Source organism: Hypanus sabinus, chromosome 4 (assembly GCF_030144855.1).
Source record: "Hypanus sabinus isolate sHypSab1 chromosome 4, sHypSab1.hap1, whole genome shotgun sequence".
Classification (NCBI taxonomy): Eukaryota; Metazoa; Chordata; class Chondrichthyes; order Myliobatiformes; family Dasyatidae; genus Hypanus; species Hypanus sabinus.
The window spans coordinates 99328805-99347439 of record NC_082709.1 but is presented as its reverse complement, the minus strand read 5'-3'; the positions used below and the strand labels follow the sequence as shown (position 1 = coordinate 99347439).

At 44.3% G+C, this 18635-nt stretch overlaps 1 protein-coding gene across 1 annotated transcript in view; it reads right to left on the bottom strand.

The window, feature by feature from the left end:
• Positions 1-4116: 4116 nt before the first annotated feature.
• The window catches only part of adprhl1 (ADP-ribosylhydrolase like 1), a 59132-nt gene continuing 44613 nt past the window's right edge, over positions 4117-18635 (bottom strand). Inside the window, exons 6-7 of the mRNA XM_059967714.1 lie at positions 12944-13076; positions 4117-4759 (exon numbers count right to left, since the gene is read on the bottom strand). Of these exons, the coding sequence (XP_059823697.1) occupies positions 4596-4759; positions 12944-13076 (297 nt within the window). The 3' untranslated portion in view covers positions 4117-4595. The remainder of the gene's footprint in view (positions 4760-12943; positions 13077-18635) is intronic.

The window sequence follows — 18635 nt, the reverse complement described above, 5'->3', positions numbered from 1 at the left end:
TCTCTCTGCACTTCTTGCAGCCTCGGTGACCCCTCCCACCCCAGACATTCTCTCTCCCCCTCCCATCAGACTGAAGATACAAAAGGCTCAAAAACACTATTATCAGACTATTGAACAGTGTCCTGGTCTGATTAGATGGAACCTTGACTCAGAACCTTGCACCTTGCTGTCCACCTCCCCTGCATCTGTTACCGTTTAATCTGCATCTGTTACCGTTTTACCTTGTACTACCTCAGTGCAGTGATCTGTATAGGCGGTATGCAAGACAAGTTTTTCTCTGTATCTTGGTATGTTACAATAATAAACCAGTGTGCTGTGGAAGTCCTGCCCTGACACACTCTCCAGTAGGCAGCTGAACTAAAGCTGGAGATGCTGGATAACCCAGCATCTGTGGAGAGAGAAGGTGGCAGCATTTCAGGCCATTCATAAAAGATTTATTAACTTTTGCCAGCTCTGATAGAAGGTGATCAGTCTGAAATTTCAACCCTGCTTCTCTCCCACTCCTGCAGGTGTACCTGGCCTGCTGAGCTCCCAACATTTGTTTCAAATTTCCACTGAGGGCAGTCTTTGTCCATAAGAAAGTCAGAGCAGGGGAGATGCAGGGGCAGTGTGGCAGGGCCTTGGGAGTGGGGGGGCGGTAGTAGGGTAAGAAGGCAAGGAAGTGGCAGTAGAGGCAAGGGAGTTCGGAGAAGGGGCCTCAATGGGAGGGGCATAATAGAGCAAGGCAGGGGGGTGGGGAAGAAGACATAGATCCGTTGTCTTTGACAAGGTCCCTCCTGGCAGGCTGGTCTGGAAGATTGGATCATATGGGATCTCTGAGGATCTATCCTGGGCCCACATATAGATGGAGTTACAAAGAAGGCCCAACAGTGGCTATATCAACCCACGGAAGGCTGCTGGACCAGACAACGTCCCTGGCAGAGTGCTAAGAGGATGTGCAGACCAGCTAGCAGATGTTCTCACTGACATCTTCAACACCTCCCTGAGCAGCGCCACCGTTCCAACGTGCTTTAAGGCCGCCACCATCGTCCCCGTGCCGAAGAAGTCTTCAGTGTCCTGCCTAAGTGACTACCGTCCCATTGCACTCACATCCGTCATCATGAAGTGTTTCGAGAGGCTCGTCATGAGGCATATCAAGATCCTGCTGCCCCCTCACTGGACCCCCTGCAGTTTGCGTACAGACGCAACCGCTCAACAGACAACGCCATTGCCACCACCCTCCACCTGGCCCTAACCCACCTGGACAAAAAAGACACATACGTTTGGATGCTGTTCATAGACTTCAGTTCAGCATTCAACACAATCATCCCTCAAAAACTGATTGGAAAGCTGAGCCTACTGGGCCTGAACACCTCCCTCTGCAACTGGATCCTAGACTTCCTGACTGGGAGACCTCAGTCAGTTCGGATTGGGAGCAGCATCTCCAACACCATCACACTGAGTACGGGGGCTCCCCAGGGTTGTGTGCTCAGTCCACTGCTGTTTCACTCTGCTGACCCACAACTGTGCTGCCACACACAACTCAAACCACATCATCAAGTTCGCCGATGACATGATCATGGTGGGTCTCATCAGCAAGAACGACGAGTCAGCTTACAGAGAGGAGGTGCAGCGGCTAACAGACTGGTGCAGAGCCAACAACCTGTCTCTTAATGTGAACAAAACAAAAGAGATAATTGTTGACTTCAGGAGGGCACGGAGCAACCACTCCCCGCTGAACATCGACGGCTCATCAGTAGAGATCATTAAGAGCACCAAATTTCTTGGTGTTCACCTGGCGGAGAATCTCACCTGGTCCCTCAACACCAGCTCCATAGCAAAGAAAGCCCAGCAGCATCTCTACTTTCTGCAAAGGCTGAGAAAAGTCCATCTCCTGCCTCCCATCCTCATCTCATTATACAGAGGTTGTATTGAGCATCACTGCCTGGTTCGGAAATTGCACCATCTCGGATCGCAAGACCCTGCAGCAGATAGTGAGGTCAGCTGAGAAGATCAACGGGGTCTCTTTTCCCACCATCACGGACATTTACACTACACGCTGTATCAGCAAAGGAAACAGCATTATGAAGGACCCCATACACCCCTCATACAATCTCTTCTCCCTCCTGCCATCTGGGAAAAGGCTCCGAAGCCTTCGGGCTCTCACGACTAGACTATATAACAGTTTCTTCCCCCAAGCTATCAGACTCCTCAATACCCAAAGCCTGGACTGACACTTTGCCCTACTGTCCTGTTTATTATTGATTGTAATACCGGTACTGTTTTTGTGCACTTTAAGCAGTCCAGTGTAGGTCTGTAGTCTAGTGTAGCTTTCTCTGTGTTTTTTTTATTCGTAGTTCAGTCTAGTTTTTGTACTGTGTCATGTAAACCATGGTCCTGAAAAACGTTGTCTCATTTTTACTATGCACTGTACCAGCAGTTATGGTCGAAATGACAATAAAAATTGACTTGATTTGGTAAGTCACCAAAGACACTCACAAATTTCTCTCGATGTACTATGGAGTGCATTATCACTGACTGCATCGCCATCTGCTGGTTGGGGGTGTTTACAAAAGCTGCAGAAAGCCATAATCCCAGGCCATGCTCTCTTCTCATTGCTCTCTTTGGGAAGGAGGTACAGGAGCCTGGACTGTAATTCACAGTCTTTATTATTATGTACTGCTGCCGCAAAGCAACAAATCTCATGACATATGCCAGTGATATTAAACCTGATTCTGATATGCGGAATTCATTGCCACATGGGCTATATAGGCCAAGTCACTGGGCATACCTAAGGCAGAGATATTTTGGTTCTTGGGTAATAAAGGGCTTAAGGGTTAGAAAAGAATGCAAGAGAATGGGGTTGAAAAGAGAAATCAAATATCGGCCACAACTGATTGTGGTGTGGATTCATAGAAACATGGAAAATCTACAGCACAATACAGGCCCTTTGGCCCACAAGGTAGTGCCGAACATGTCCCTACCTTAGAAATTACTAGGGTTACCTATAGCCCTCTATTTTACTAAGCTCCATGCACCTATCTAAAAGTCTGTTAAAAGACCCTATCATATCCGTCTCCTCCACCGTTGCTGGCAGCCCATTCCACGCACTCACCACTCTGTTAAAAAACTACCCCTGACATCTCCTCTGTACCTACTCCCCAGCACCTTAAACCCATGTCCTCTTGTGGCAATCATATCAGCCCTGGGAAAAAGCTTCTGACTATCCACACGATCAATGCCCCTCATCATCTTGACACCTCTATCAGGTCACCCCTCATCCTTTGTCACTCCAAGGAGAAAAGGCCGAGTTCACTCAACCTATTCTCATAATGCATGCTCCCCAATCCAGGCATCATCCTTGTAAATCTCCTCTGCAGCCTTTCTATGGCTTCCACATCCTTCCTGTAGTGAGGTGACCAGAACTGAGCACAGAACTCCAAGTGGGATTTGAAGGGTTGAATGGCCTGATTTGCTTCTATGTCTTCAGAATAATGTCTGTTGTTTAGTTCAGACATATACAAGCATTATACTGTAAAATACAATTGGCTGTTAGGTGTGTACAATGTACGTACTATGTATTGAAAAGGGGAATATTGTGAAGCTATAAAGCAGTGTTAGGTTAATCAGCCACTGCAGTGTCAGCGTTATGTTATAGGCCACCACACAGTGCACGTAATCAGTGTTGCTGCAACTTCAGTGAGCGTGCAGCAGGGTTTCCAGACAGCACATCACAGCTGCGGAGCTCCCGGCAAGCTGTACTCTTCACATTGTAAGGTGACACACTTAAAGCTGCAGCTTCTCCATTGTATCAAGTTATGTTTCTACTATTTAAAGTAGCACTTATTATTAGTAAAGCAGATTTGTAAGTGAAAGGAGGATTCTGGAAATAATTAAAATTGTGTGGCACAGCTGGTAGAGCCACAGTTCCAGAGACCGAGGTTCAATCCTGGTGGAAATGGTCTGCCCAGCATTGGACAATGCTGCCTTTGTCAGTGAGGAGCGGACTGGTACCATGACGTTGGAGGAACACCAGTTTCAGTACACTGCCTTTAGACCATCAAAACATAATTGATGGTGAGCAAACATGGAGTCTATATCTGTTCTGTATGACTCTATATCATATATATACTAAAATCAGGGATCCCCAGTGTTTTTTATGCTAAGGACCCTTATCATTAACCAAGGGGTCAGGTTGAGAACCTGTTTTAAACGTTGATACAAGAGATTGCAGGCACTGGAATCTGGAGCAACACACAAAATGTGGGCATCAAGCAAAACCTGTGAAGGGAAATGAATAGTCCAGATATCAGATAGAGAGAGACCCTTCATCTGCACTGATGGATAGAGGGGAGAGAGCCAGTATAGAGCAGTGGAGGGAAGGGATGGGTAGATCCAGTTAAGGAAGAGTGGCAACAGACTGATGTGGGAGGGCAGAGTGGGAATAGTGACAGAGGCTGGGAGTTGATGTGTGGAGGTGTCAAAGGGCTAAAGACAATGGAATTTGGAGGCAGATGATGAAGGTGGAGCATGAAATCAACTGAGAGAAGTGGTAATGGCAGAGTTTTTAAATGTCTCTCTTTTTCTGATCCCCTATCCCCATTCCCTTTGATTGGTCAGACTGTTTCACCCTCATTTGCTGCTTTGTGCAATTTGGCTGCAAGTTCTTCCAGCTTCTCCCTGAACTCCAGGTTCTGGTACAGTCCCTTGGGAACGTTCGTCATTCCGAAGAGCAGGCCATAGAGACAGCCAGCGATTGAGCCCGTGGCTCCACTCAGACCTGTTGGCATGAAGTAACAAGTTGGTTAGGACTTTGGCTCTCAACCTGTTGTGCGGGCGTTGTGCATACAACTCACAGTTGATACATGCCTTCTGCAGTGGAGAGGCTGTTTTGGGATAGGGCAGGTGGGGGAGAGGTTGAGAAGAGCCAATGATGTGAATTGTCCTTACTGTGACTCCAGTCATTGAACCTATTCCGATTCCAGGACCTCAAGACCATCAGTCCCACTCTGTACTCCACTTTAGCCCTCCAAAATGATCCCACACAATCCCTTCAACTGCCCCCTGGTTCTCCCACCACCCAGTGACACATGGTAAGTTTACAGCGGCCAATTAACTTCTGCTTTCTCTTAGTGCAAGGACATCAGGGGGATCTCACACGGTCACAAGGAGAACATGCAGACTCCACACAGACAGCATTCAAGGCCAGGACTGAATCCAGGTCTCTAAAGTTTGTGAGGCATTGGTCCTACCATGGCATGCATATTGACAATTGAGCAAAGAAACAACAGAACTAAGAACAAAGAATAGTACAGCACTGGACAGACCAGTCAGCCCTCAATACTGTGCCAATCTGACGGCCAATTTATACGAAATGCCCTTCCCATGTACATATAACTATATAACAATTACAGCACAGAAACTGGCCATCTCAGCCCTTCTAGTCCGTGCCGATCGTTTACTCTCACCCACTCCCACTGACCCGCACTCAGCCCATAACCCTCCATTCCTTTCCTGTCCATATACTTATCCAATTTTACTTTAAATGACAATATCGAACCTGCCTCTGCCACTTCTACTGGAAGCTCGTTCCACACAGCTACCACTCTCTGAGTAAAGAAATTCCCCCTCGTGTTACCCTTAAACTTTTGCCCCCTAACTCTCAACTCATGTCCTCTTGTTTGAATCTCCCCTACTCTCGATGGAAAAAACCTATCAATGTCAACTCTATCTATACCCCACATAATTTTAAATACCTCTATCAAGTCCCCCCTCAACCGTCTATGCTCCAAAGAATAAAGACCTAACTTGTTCAACTTTTCCCTGTAACTTAGGTGCTGAAACCCAGGTAACATTCTAGTAAATCTCCTCTGTACTCTGTCTAGTTTGTTGATATCTTTCCTATAATTCAGTGACCAGAACTGTACAAAATACTCCAAATTTGGCCACACCAATGCCTTGTACAATTTTAACATTACATCCCAACGCCTATACTCCTAAATCTCTGATTTATAAAGGCTAACATACCAAAAACTTTCTTCACCACCCTATCCACATGAGATTCCACCTCAATGCCCTACCATTTACCATGTATGTCCTATTTGGATTATTCCTACCAAAATGTAGCACCTCACACTTATCAGCATTAAACTCCATCTGCCATCGTTCAGCCCACTTTTCTAACTGGCCTAAATCTCTCTGCAAGCTTTGTAAACCTACTTCATTATCCACAACGCCACCTATCTTAGTATCATCTGCATACCTATTAATCCAATTTACCACCCCATCATCCAGATCATTAATGTATATGACAAACAACATTGGACACAGTACAGATCCCTGAGGCACACCACTAGTCACCGGCCTTCAACGTGACAAACAGTTATCCACCGCTACTCTCTGGCATCCCCCATCCAGCCACTGTTGACTCTATTTCACTACTTCAATATTAATACCTAACAATTGAAACTTCCTAACTAACTTTCCGTGTGGAACCTTGTCAAAGGCCTTACTGAAGTCCATATAGACAACATCCACTGCTTTACCCTCGTGAACTTTCCTCTTCAAAAAATTCAATAAGATTTGTCAAACATGATCTTCCACGCACAAATCCATATTGACTGCTCCTAATCAGACCCTGTCTATCCAGATGATTATATATACCATCTCTAAGAATACTTTCCATTAATTTACCCACCACTGACGTCAAACTTACAGGTCGATAATTGCTAGGTTTACTCTTAGAACCCTTTTTAAACAATGGAACCACATGAACAATATGCCAATTCTCCAGCACCATCCCCATTTCTAATAAAATTTGAAATATTTCTGTCAGAACCCCCGCTATTTCTACACTAACTTCCGTCAAGGTCCTAGGGAATTTCCTGTCAGTAGCGGAGATTTATCCACTTTTATATTCTTTAAAAGCACCAGTACTTCCTCCTCTTTAATCATCATAGTTCCCATAACTACCCTACTTGTTTCCCTTACCTTAAACAATTCAATATCCTTCTCCTTAGTGAATACCGAAGAAAAGAAATTATCCAAAATCTCCCCCATCTCTTTTGGCTCCGCACATAGCTGTCCACTCTGATTCTCTAAGGGACCAATTTTATCCTTTTGCTATTAATATAACTGTAGAAACCCTTCGGATTTATTTTCACCTTACTTGCCAAAGCAACCTCATATCTTCTTTTAGCTTTTCTAATTTCTTTCTTAAGATTCTTTTTACATTCTTTATATTCCTCGAGCACCTCATTTACTCCATGCTGCCTATATTTATTGTAGATCTCTCTCTTTTTCCGAACCAAGTTTCCAATATCCCTTGAAAGCCATGGCTCTCTCAAACTTTTAACCTTTCCTTTCAACCTAACAGGAACATAAAGAGTCTGTACCCTCAAAATTTCACCCTTAAATGACCTCCATTTCTCTATTACATCCTTCCCATAAAACAAATTGTCCCAATCCACTCCTTCTAAATCCTTTCGCATCTCCTCAAAGTTAGCCTTTCTCCAGTCAAAAATCTCTATCCTGGGTCCAGTCCTATCCTTCTCCATAATTTTATTGAAATTAATGGCATTGCGATCACTGGACCCGAAGTGCTCCCCATCACATACCTCCATCACCTGACCTATCTCATTCCCTAACAGAAGATCCAACACTGCCCCTTCTCTAGTTGGTACCTCTATGTATTGCTGCAAAAAACTATCCTGCACACATTTTACAAACTCCAAACCATCCAGCCCTTTTACAGTATGGGCTTCCCAGTCTATGTGTGGAAAATTAAAATCTCCCACAATCACAACCCTGTGCTTACTACAAATATCTACTATCTCCCTACAAACTTGCTTCTCCAATTCTCGCTCCCCATTAGGTGGTAATACACCTAATACACCCCTATAAGTGTTACTATGCCTTTCCCATTCCTCAAATCCACCCAAATAGTCTCCCTAGATGAGCCCTCTAACCTATCTGGCCAAAGCACCGCTGTCATATTTTCTCTGACAAGCAATGCAACACCTTCCCTTCTTGCCCCTCCGATTCTATCACACCTGAAGCAATGAAATCCAGGAATATTTAGTTGCCAATCATACCCTTCCTGCAACCATGTTTCACTAACAGCTACAACATCATATTTACAGGTATCAATCCATTCTCTAAGCTCATCCACCTTTCTTACAATGCTCCGAGCATTAAAATAGATGCATTTAAGAAACTCTCCACCTCTTACTCTCTGTTTATCCCTAACAGTGCAAACAACTTTATTATCTCTTTCTTCCTTTTCCCCTACATCTTCAGTGTGAGCACTCCCCTGAGCGATTTCTCCTTCGGTCAGACTGCACTCAGTGCTCTGAGTGATACATCACTCGTATCCATCCATTCACTTAAAATTCATTTGTCTAGGCCTCTTAAACTGCACCTCAGCAGCCTCAATAGTTCTAACAATCCCAAGCAGATTCAGAACGCTATCAAAGCGGGTTCCAACTATCTTGGACACCTTCAAAATGCTGATTGTGCAACCTCCAGCTCAGGCTCCAGCCTTGAACAAGACCTATCCTAAACTCCACCAAGCTGCCTGCTTCCATTAGTAATCATGGGAAACCATCCCAGGCACTTCCTACTCATATCACCTCTAAACTCCCCCCCCTCCTAATCTCAAAAACATGTTGCCTAATGTTTGATATTATGACTGTCTCCTTTGTGACTGTATGCCTGTCATAATTTTAAGTAACTCCATCAAATATCCCCTCAGCTTCCCATGTTCTAAAGAGTACACCTTTGTCCAAGCTTTCTTCAATGCCCATCCCCTCTAATCGAGGCAGCCTCCTGGCAAACCTCTGCTGTACCCTTTCCAAAGGTCCCATGTCCTTCCTGTAGTGGGATGCATAAAGTTTTATGTTGTTAAACATGACTTCCTTGTTCTTACACTCAGCACTCCCACCAATGAAGGCAGCTTGCCATATGTCTTTACCACTTTATCAGTGAACTATGGGCCTGGACCCCAGATCACTCTGTATCTCAATGCTATTCAGAGGTCTACCATTAACGATATATTTTGTCCCTTTATTTGCACTCCCAGAGTTCTACAACTCATGTTTGCCCAGGTTAAACTCCATCTGCCACCTCTCTGCCTATATGTACCTGTATTCTTTCATAGTTCTTTACACTGTTAACTACTGTTCCAATTGCAAACTTCCTACTCCAGGCTTTTACACTTCCACACAAATCATTAGTATATATCACAAACAACACCAGCACCAATGCTTGGAGAACCCCACAAGTCAGAATAATATTATTTCCACCCCTACTCTCTGCCTTCTCTAGGCAAAGCAGTTCTGAAACCAAACTTGCAATTCATCCTGGATCCCATACATCTTTATTTTCTGAATCAACATATCATGCAGATCTTATCAAATGTCTTAGTAATGTCCATGAAGACAATGTGACTTGCCTCAATCAGGTCCCTTTGTCAGCTGCTCAAAGAACTTGATTAAGTTTGTAAAGCATGTCCTGTCCTGCACAGAGCTATGCTAACAACTCTAAGTAGGCCATGTCATTCCAATGTGCATAATGCCTATTCATCACTATCCTTTACAATAACTTCCTTCTATGTGAACACCCAGATTATCCCTACTTCCTTCCTTGAACAAAGGAACAATATTAGCTATTTCCCAGTCCTTCACCACCTTGCTTGCTGCTAGTGAGGACACAAAAGATCTTTGTCAAAGTCCCAGCAATCTCCTCATTTGCTTCTTTTAATATTGTGGGATATATGCCGTCAGACCCTGGGGCATATCCAACTTTAATGCTGTACAGACTCCCCGTACAGGGTTTCAACCTGAATCATTCATAATTCCCTTTCTAACACAAGATTTCACCCTGAAGACTGATAATTCCCTTCCTCCCATGGACCTTCCCCTGCAGATTGCTGCTCCAAATTCCAGAATCTGTATTTGCTTGTGTCTCTGACCATCTTGCAGACACCTGAGGCTCAGGTCTGCTCATGCTGAAGCAGGTGGTCCTGCTGCTTCTTGGCTCCTGAGACCCAGGTTTGAACATTACCTCCAGTGTGAGAAATTTCCGTGTGGAGTTTGCTCGTCTTCCCTGTGACAGCGTGGGTTTCCCCTGGGTGTTCTAGTTTCCTTCCACATCCCATAGAGGTGGGCTGGTTAATTAACAACTATAAATTACCACTGATATGTGGGGGGGGGGGGGGAAGAACGTGGAGAAATACGGTATGTCATTGATGGTCCTGTTTCATGATGGATGACTGTGTAACATACAAAAGAGGCTGAAATAGGAACAACCATTACATTACCACAGCCACTAAAGTCATGAGCCCATGGTGTTACAGGAAAGATTTTAGCATGGATAAGCAGTGGCTGATTGGCAGGAGGCAAAAAGTGGGAATAAAGGGAGCCTTTTCTGGAAGTGGTGTGAAGTGGTGCTCCACAGGAGTCGGTGTTGGAACCGATTCTTTTTTACGTTATGTCAATGATTTGGATGACAGAATTGACAGCTTTGTTGCAAAATTTGCAGACTATATGAATATAGGTAGAAGGGCAGGTAGTTTTGAGGAAGTAGAGAGGCTACAGAATGACGTAGACAGTTTTAAAGATCGGGCAAAGAAGTGGCGGATGGAATACAGTGTTGGGAGGTGTATGGTCCTGCACTTTGGCAAAAGAAATAAAAGGGTCAACTATTTTCTAAATGGAGAGAAAATACAAAAATCTGAGGTGCAAAAGGACTTGGGAGTCCTTGTACAAGATTCCCTAAAGGTTAATTTGCAGGTTGAGCCTGTGGTGAGGAAGGCAAATGCAATGTTAGCATTCATTTCAAGAGGACTAGAAAGGAAGCAATGTTGAGGCTTTATAAAGAAGTGATGAGGCCTCACTTGGAGTACAGTGAGCAGGTTTGGGCCCATATCTAAGAAAGGATGTGCTCAAACTGAGGAGGGTTTGTAGGAGTTCCACAAAAAATGATTCCAGGATTGAATGGCTTGTCATATGAAGAGCGTCTGATAACTCTGGATGTGATTTCACTGGAATTCAGAAGAATGAGGAGTAACTTCATTGAAACCCAACGAGTGGTGAAAGACCTTGATAGAGTGGATGTGGAGAGGATGTTTCCTATGGTGGGAGAGTCTAAGACCAAAGGACACAGCTTCAGAAGAAAGGGATGTCCTTTTAGAATGGAAATAAGAAGGTATTTCTCTATCCAGACAGTGTTGAATCTGAGGAATTTTTTTGCCACAGGCAACTGTGGAAGCCAAATCTTTATGTATATTTAAGGCCAAGGTTGATAGATTCTAGCACATCTTTACCTCCCCCCCTTTCTGCTTTTTGCAGGGATTGCTCCCATGTCCATTCGTCCTCCCCCTCCCTTCCCACCGATCTCCCTCCTGCCACTTATCCTCGTAAGCGGAACAAGTGCTACACCTGCCCTTACACTTCCTCCCTCACCACCATTCAGGGCCCTGACAGTCCTTCCAGGTGAGGTGACACTTCACCTGTGAGTCAGCTGGTGTGGTATACTGCGTCCGGTGCTCCCGGTGTGGCCTTTTATATATTGGTGAGACCCAACGCAGACTGGGAGACTGTTTCGCTGAACACCTACGCTCGGTCCTCCAGAGAAAGCAGGATTTCTCAGTGGCCACACATTTTAATTCCACGTCCCATTCCCATTCTGATATGTCTATCCATGGCCTCCTCTACTGTCAAAATGAAGCCACACTCAGGTTTGAGGAACAACACCTTATATACCGGCTGGGTAGCCTCCAACCTGATGGCATGAACAATGACTTTTCTAACTTCCATTAATGGCCCTCTTCCCCTTCTTACCCCATCCCTGATATGGTTAGCTTTCCCCCCCCCCCCCATCTTGATCCATCTATTTATTTATTTACTCACTCACTCACTCTCTTTCTGCCCATCACTCTGCCTGTTCTCCATCTCCCTCTGGTGATCCCCTCCCCCTTTCTTTCTCCCTAGGCCTCCCGTCCCATGATCCTTTCCCTTCTCCAGCTCTGTATCCCTTTTGCCAATCACCTTTCCAGCTCTTAGCTTCATCCCCACCCCCTCCGGTCTTCTCCTATCATTTTGCATTTTCCCCTTCCCATCCTACTTTCAAATCTCTTACTATCTTTCCTTTCAGTTAGTCCTGATGAAGGGTCTCGGCCCGAAACGTTGACAGTGCTTCTCCCTATAGATGCTGCCTGGCCTGCTGTGTTCCACCAGCATTTTATGTGTGTTGCTTGATAGATTCTTGATTAGTCAGGGCATGAAGGGATATGGGGAGAAGGCAAGAGATTGCGGCTGAGAGGAAAAAGTGAATCAGCAATGATGAAATGGTGGAACAGATGTGATAGGCCAAAGGACCTCATTCTGTTCCATACAGAGCCTACAAAAAGCATTCACCGCCCCCCCCCCCGAATGTTTTCATGTTTTATTCTTTTACAACACTGAATCACAGTGGATTTAATTTCTTTTGGTCAAAGTGAAAACAGATCTCTACAAAAAGTGATCTAAATTAATTACAAATATAGAACATAAAATAATTGATTGCATAAAATAATTCACCCCCTTTAATCATCATGGGTGCAGCCAATTGGTTTTAGAACTCACAAAATTAGTTAAATAGATCTACTGTTTAGACAATTTAAACGCAGGCCTAGAACGAAGGTGAGAGCCGATTTTGCTCGCTCTCTGTGATGTTCACTACTCTCTCCAGGGTTCCAGAGCCTTTCATTACAGTGGTGGGGCATGGAATGCACTGACAATGATGGTGGTAGAGGTGGTTACAATCTGGTCTTTTTAAGAGACTCTTAGATAGGTACATGGAGCTTAGAGAAATAGGGGATTATGCGGTAAGGAAATTCTAGGCAGTTTCTAGAGCAGGTTACACGGTTGGCACAACATTGTGGGCTGAACAACCTGTAATGTGCTGTTCGTTTCTATGTTCTTACCTCCATGGAACATGGCATGGTTACACAGTTCTGTCCAGTTGTTGCCAACGGAGAGGAGGGCATCATAGGCAATCATTGGCGCATCATGACCTCTTCGTCCGCCCACACCCTCAGAGCTCCATTCCCTGTAGACCTTTGAGGGGTTAGTTTGATAACATGTGAGTCATTCATACTTTATACAATTTATTATCCTCCATCCCCTCCAAGCACATCTGTCTGACCTAATTTTCACACAATCACACACAATTAAACTAATGCTGACCAACTAAAGATGAAAGAACTTGTGCAAAGCAGAACCAAATCTAGACTCAGTAAGTCGGAGAGCCTCCTGGCCCAGAAGCAGATGCTTTGACCCTACTACGCCATTCCAACAAGGATTCCCATCCAAGATAGTCCCACTTGGCCCATAACCTTCCAAACCTTGCCAATCCACGTACTTGTCCAAGTGTCTTATAAATGTTCTTAACGATCTTGCCTTTACCATTTCTGCAGGCATAGGCCTTTATTATGCTAATGGACAGTACATTAAGCAAGGGGTCCGTGGACACCAAGAATCTCTCCTCTAGCACTTCATTCCTGTGTAAAAAAAAAGTTGTTATCTCAAGTTCCTATTAATGTTCTCCCTCTTGGCTTATATTCATGCCCTCTGGTTCTTGATTTCTCAACCCTGGGGGCAAAGTGCTTTCACTCTACCTATGCTCTTCATGGTTTTATATCCTTCAGACTCTTATGGTCCAATAAACAGACCTCCTAGCTTGCCCAACCTTTCTCTAGAACAGGCCCTAGAGTCCAGTCAACATACTTGCAATTCTTTTCTGCACTCTTTCTCCTTCCAATTCAATAGCATCTTTCTAGTCAAAACAAAGATCCCAAACCAATTCAAATAAATCCAGAGTAATGATCTCAAACTAGTCCAAAGCAGTTCCCAAACTATTCAAAGATGCAAGTACTTTTATTAATGAAGAATGTATAAATCATACAACCTTGAGATTTGCTTGCTCACAGTAGCCACAAAGTGAAAAACCCAAAAGAACCGAATTAAAGAAATACAATAAAAGACTTACACACGATGTGCAAGAGAAAGGGGGGAAAAAAACACAAATTGTGCAAACCATTGAAGCAAACAACAACATTCTGAACCAAACTGAGTCCTCAGAGCAGCCCAGAGTAGGCCCAAAGCCTTACTTATCAGCTCATCATATTAGCAGGCACAGAGCACAACAACTGGGACAGTCTTCGTAGACTCAGCACCATGGAGATGACCATCACGGACAGCAAGAAACATCGGCTCTGGCCTCAGACCTCAACACCCTGTCTTTTCAGTCTATCTGGGCTGGCATTTAAATTGACCAAATAATGGATTTGTACCTCGCATTGTACCTGGAAACCACTGCAATGAAAAGCTCTCGTGGCCTGGAGAGAGCAGCGAACATTGCAGAGAGTAAGCAAAATCAGCTCCTGCCTCCAATATAAGCCAGCATTTAAATTGTCTGAACAGCAGGTTATACCTCGCACCAAGACCCAACTACTGCAAAGGGCTCGGGGCCCAGACCAGCAACTTGCTCCAAGCCCAGATTTCATTACCCAGCCGAAGCCGCTCTCAAGCTCTTCAAAACAGCTCTGTGCACGATCCAGCCTCACACCCACACCCAGGCATCAGAACTCCTCTTGGAGTAGCCTACTCCGTCTGCATCGATTCTACAACACACCAGCCCGGCTCATCCTCCGAACTTGCTTCACCTTCCCTCATTGTTTATGGCAATAATTTAACACAATTTACCTCAGAAAAGGTGTTTTTAGTGATTTTTTTGTAGGACTTCTTGCTATTTGAACTACTAGAGAGCTGTTGCACATGTTCAGTAGCACCATTTTAACTGGAAGAACCATTCCAGACAAAAAAAATCTCCAAAACATCTAACTATCCTAGAGTAAAGGTACTGTAGCATTCCAGGGCATTGCTATAATCACCAAGTATCCTGGAGTTCAAGTCCTAACTGACTTCTCTCACAGAGTGTCCAAATTATCCCAGAGATTCAATACGTAGAGAACACACATCAAATGGATGCCGATTTTCACATGGCCAACATTTCAATTGTTTAGAAAAGTGTAGCACAGGATCAGGCTTTTTGGCCCACAATGCTGTGCTGAACCACCTAAAAAGCAAATCAAAATTACCCAAACACTAACCCCTCTGACCTACACAATATCCATATCCCCATACCTTCCTTGTGTGCATGCTACAACACAATCATCAGACCAGTCCTCATGGACAACCCCACCTCCCGCCCCAAGATTCAGTGACATTACTAAGGACAAGTTCCCCAACGAATATTCTAGCAGTCACCATGGATCAGACACTCAGCTGGAACCAGCCTAATATATACCATGACTTACAACAGCAGGTCAGGGACTGGTGCTCCTGCACTGAGGAACTCCCCTAGGTCCATAAAGCTGTTCCACTACCTACCAGGCAGGAGTGTGATGGCATGCTTTGCACTCGCCTGGGTGAGTATGCCTCCAATAACATTACTTTCAGATATGTGACCAGACACTTCTTCCACCATAGTTGCAGAGCATTCCAACCCTGAAACATATCAATCATTCCACATCTGGTCACAAAACAGCCAACCTCAAATAGCCAACTAATGCTGAACAACTGAAGTAGGTGTGTCTCTGAGCTTGTCACTCCTTCTTCTCCCCCTCCCATTGGGCAGAGGATACAAAGTCTTGAAAACACATCAGCAGCTCTATTTCACTATTATAAGACACTTGAACTGACCTCTTATACATTAAAGGTGAAATTTTGACCTCACAGTCTACCCAGTCATGGTGCTTACACCTTATTAGTCTATCTGCACAGCACTTTCTCATTAACCGCCAATTTGCAGATGAATGGCCTTATTTCCAGTGGCAATGAGACAGCCTACAGAGGAGAGGTCAACACCCTCACACAGCTGTGCAAAGAAAACAACCTCACCCTCAATGTCCAAAAAAAAAGATTGTGGATTACAGGTGGAACGGAGACAGGTTCAGCCTGATCAACATCAATGGGTCTGCAGTTGAGAGGGTGAGCACTTTCAAGTTGCTTTGTATACACATTACCAAAATGTCCCTCGGTACACACATCACCGATGATCTCACCTGGACTGTACACACCAGCTGTGTGGCAAAAAAGCACAACCATTGTCTCTTCCACTTCAGGCGACTTCCACTTCCAATCCCCAAGACCTTTACAGAGACACCTTTGAGAGCATCCTGACTGGTTAAATCACTGCCTGGTATGGGAAATGCACCGATCTTGATCACTGGGCACTGTAGAGAGTGGTAAGGAAAGCCCAGCTCATCTGTGGATGTGAACTTCCCTCAAATGAGGCCATTTACAGCAGCAGCAGGTGCATAAAGAAGGCCTGGAAGATCACTGGGGACACCAGTCACCCGGACCATAATCTGTGTCAGCTGCTTCCGTCTGGCAAACGGTACTGCAGCTTCTTTCTACAAGCCAATAGACTTATAAATTCACAAGTCTGTACAATGCGATGTAGTCATAACACAAAGATTTTCACTCCCTTGTGTTGTGGGACTATGCAAGATTTAAATTAATTCTAACTATATTTTGCATTGTTTCTGTTTTTCATTTTTAATTACATCATTGTCCTCATTAGAGGATAAAGAACTTTGAAAAACCAACAGAAGAAAACTCAAAAGACCATGGGGAGGGAAATGGGGGGGGGGCGGGGGGGGGGGGGAAGCCAGCCTTTTAAAATATCAAAGAGCATACCAACATTTTTTTCAGATATAAAAAGTAAAGGAGAGGTGAGAATAGATATCTGACCATTGGAAAGTGATGCCGGAGAGCTATCAAGGGGGGTGATAAGGAAACGGCAGGCAAATTGAACAAGTATTTTATATCAGGCTTTCCTGTGGAAAACACTAGAAAATCTGAGTATGTCAGGGGCAGAAGTGAGCACAGTGGCTATCACTAGGGAGAAGATGCTTGGGAAACTGAAAGGTCTGAAGGTAGATAAGTCACCTGAACCAGATGGACTGCACCACAGGAATCGGAAAGAGTTAGCTGAAGAGATTGTGAAAGCACTAGTAATAATCTTTCAAGAATCAATGGATTCTGGAATAGTTCCAGGTGACTGGAAAATTGCAAATGTCCTTTCATTCTTCAAGAAGGGAGAGAGGCCAATTAATCTGACCTCAGTGGTTGGGAAGATATCAGTGTCAATTGTAAAAGATGTGGTTTTCGGGTACTTGGAGGCACATAAAATATGCCAAAGTCAGCAGGATTCCTCAAGGGAAAATGTTGCCTGACAAATCTGCTGGAATTCTTTGAAGAAATAACAAGCAGGATAGACACAGAAGAATCAATGGATTTTCAGAAGGCCTATTCACAAGGTGCAGCACATGAGGCTGCTTAGCAAGTTAAGGGCCCATGGTGTTATAGGGAAGATACTAGTACGGATGGAGCATTGGCTGGTCGGTAGGAAGCAAAGAATGGGAATATAAGGAGCCTTTTCAATTGGATGCTCATAACTAGTGATGTTCTGTTGGGGTCAGAGTTGGAACCACTTCATTTTAAGTTTATGTCAATGATTTGGATGATGGAATTGATGGCTCTGTGACCAGTTTTTTGTAGATGATAAGAAGATAGGTGGAGTTACAGGCAGTGTTGAGGAATCAAGAGGCTGCAGAAGGACTTAAACAGAATAGGAGAATGGGTAAAGAAGTGGCAGATGCAATTCAGTGGCATGGAGTATATGGTCAGTAGAAGGAATTAAAGCATAAACTATTTTCTAAATGGGGAGAAAATTCCAAATATCTGAGGTGCAAGGAGACTTGGGAGTCCTCAGGCAGGATTACCTAAAAGTTAAGTTACAGATTAAGTTGGTGCGGAAGAAGGCAAATGCAATGTTAGCCTTCATTTTGTGAGGACTAGAATATAAAAACAAGGATGTAATGTTGAGACTTTATAAAGCATTGGTGAGGCCACATCAATTGTATTATAAGCAGTTTTGAGTCCCTTATTTAAGAAAGGACATTGGAGAGGGTTCAGAGGACGTTCACAGGGATTGTGCCAGGAATGAAAGGGTTATCCCATGAGGAGCAATTGATGACTCTGAGCCTTTATTCAAATTTAGATGAATGAAGGGGTGATCTCATTGAAACCTATAGAATGTTGAAAGGCCTTGATGTGAAGACGATGTTTCCTAGGTTGGAGCAGTCTAGGATCAGAGAGCACAGCCTCAAAAAAGAGGATGTCTATTTGAACAGAGATAAGCAGAAATTTCTTTAGCCAGAGGATAATAAATCTGTCAAATTCATTGCCTTGGGTGGTTCTGGAAGCCAGGTCATTGGGCGTCTTTTAAGGTGGAGGCTAATAGGATCTTGATTAGTCAGGACTTGAAAAGTTATGGAGAGAAGGCAGGAGATTGGGGTTGAGAGGGAAATGGATCAGCCATGAAGAAGGGGAAAAGAAGAGCTTATGAAAGGTTCAAAGAACTAGGTAATGATAGAGATCTAGAAAATTATAAAGCTAGCAGGAAGGAGCTAAAGAATGAAATTAGGAGAGCCAGAAGGGGCGATGAGAAGCCTTGGCAGACAGGATTAAGGAAAACCCCAAGGCATTCTACAAGTATGTGAAGAGCAAGAGGATAAGACGCAAGAGAATAGGACCAATCAAGTGTGA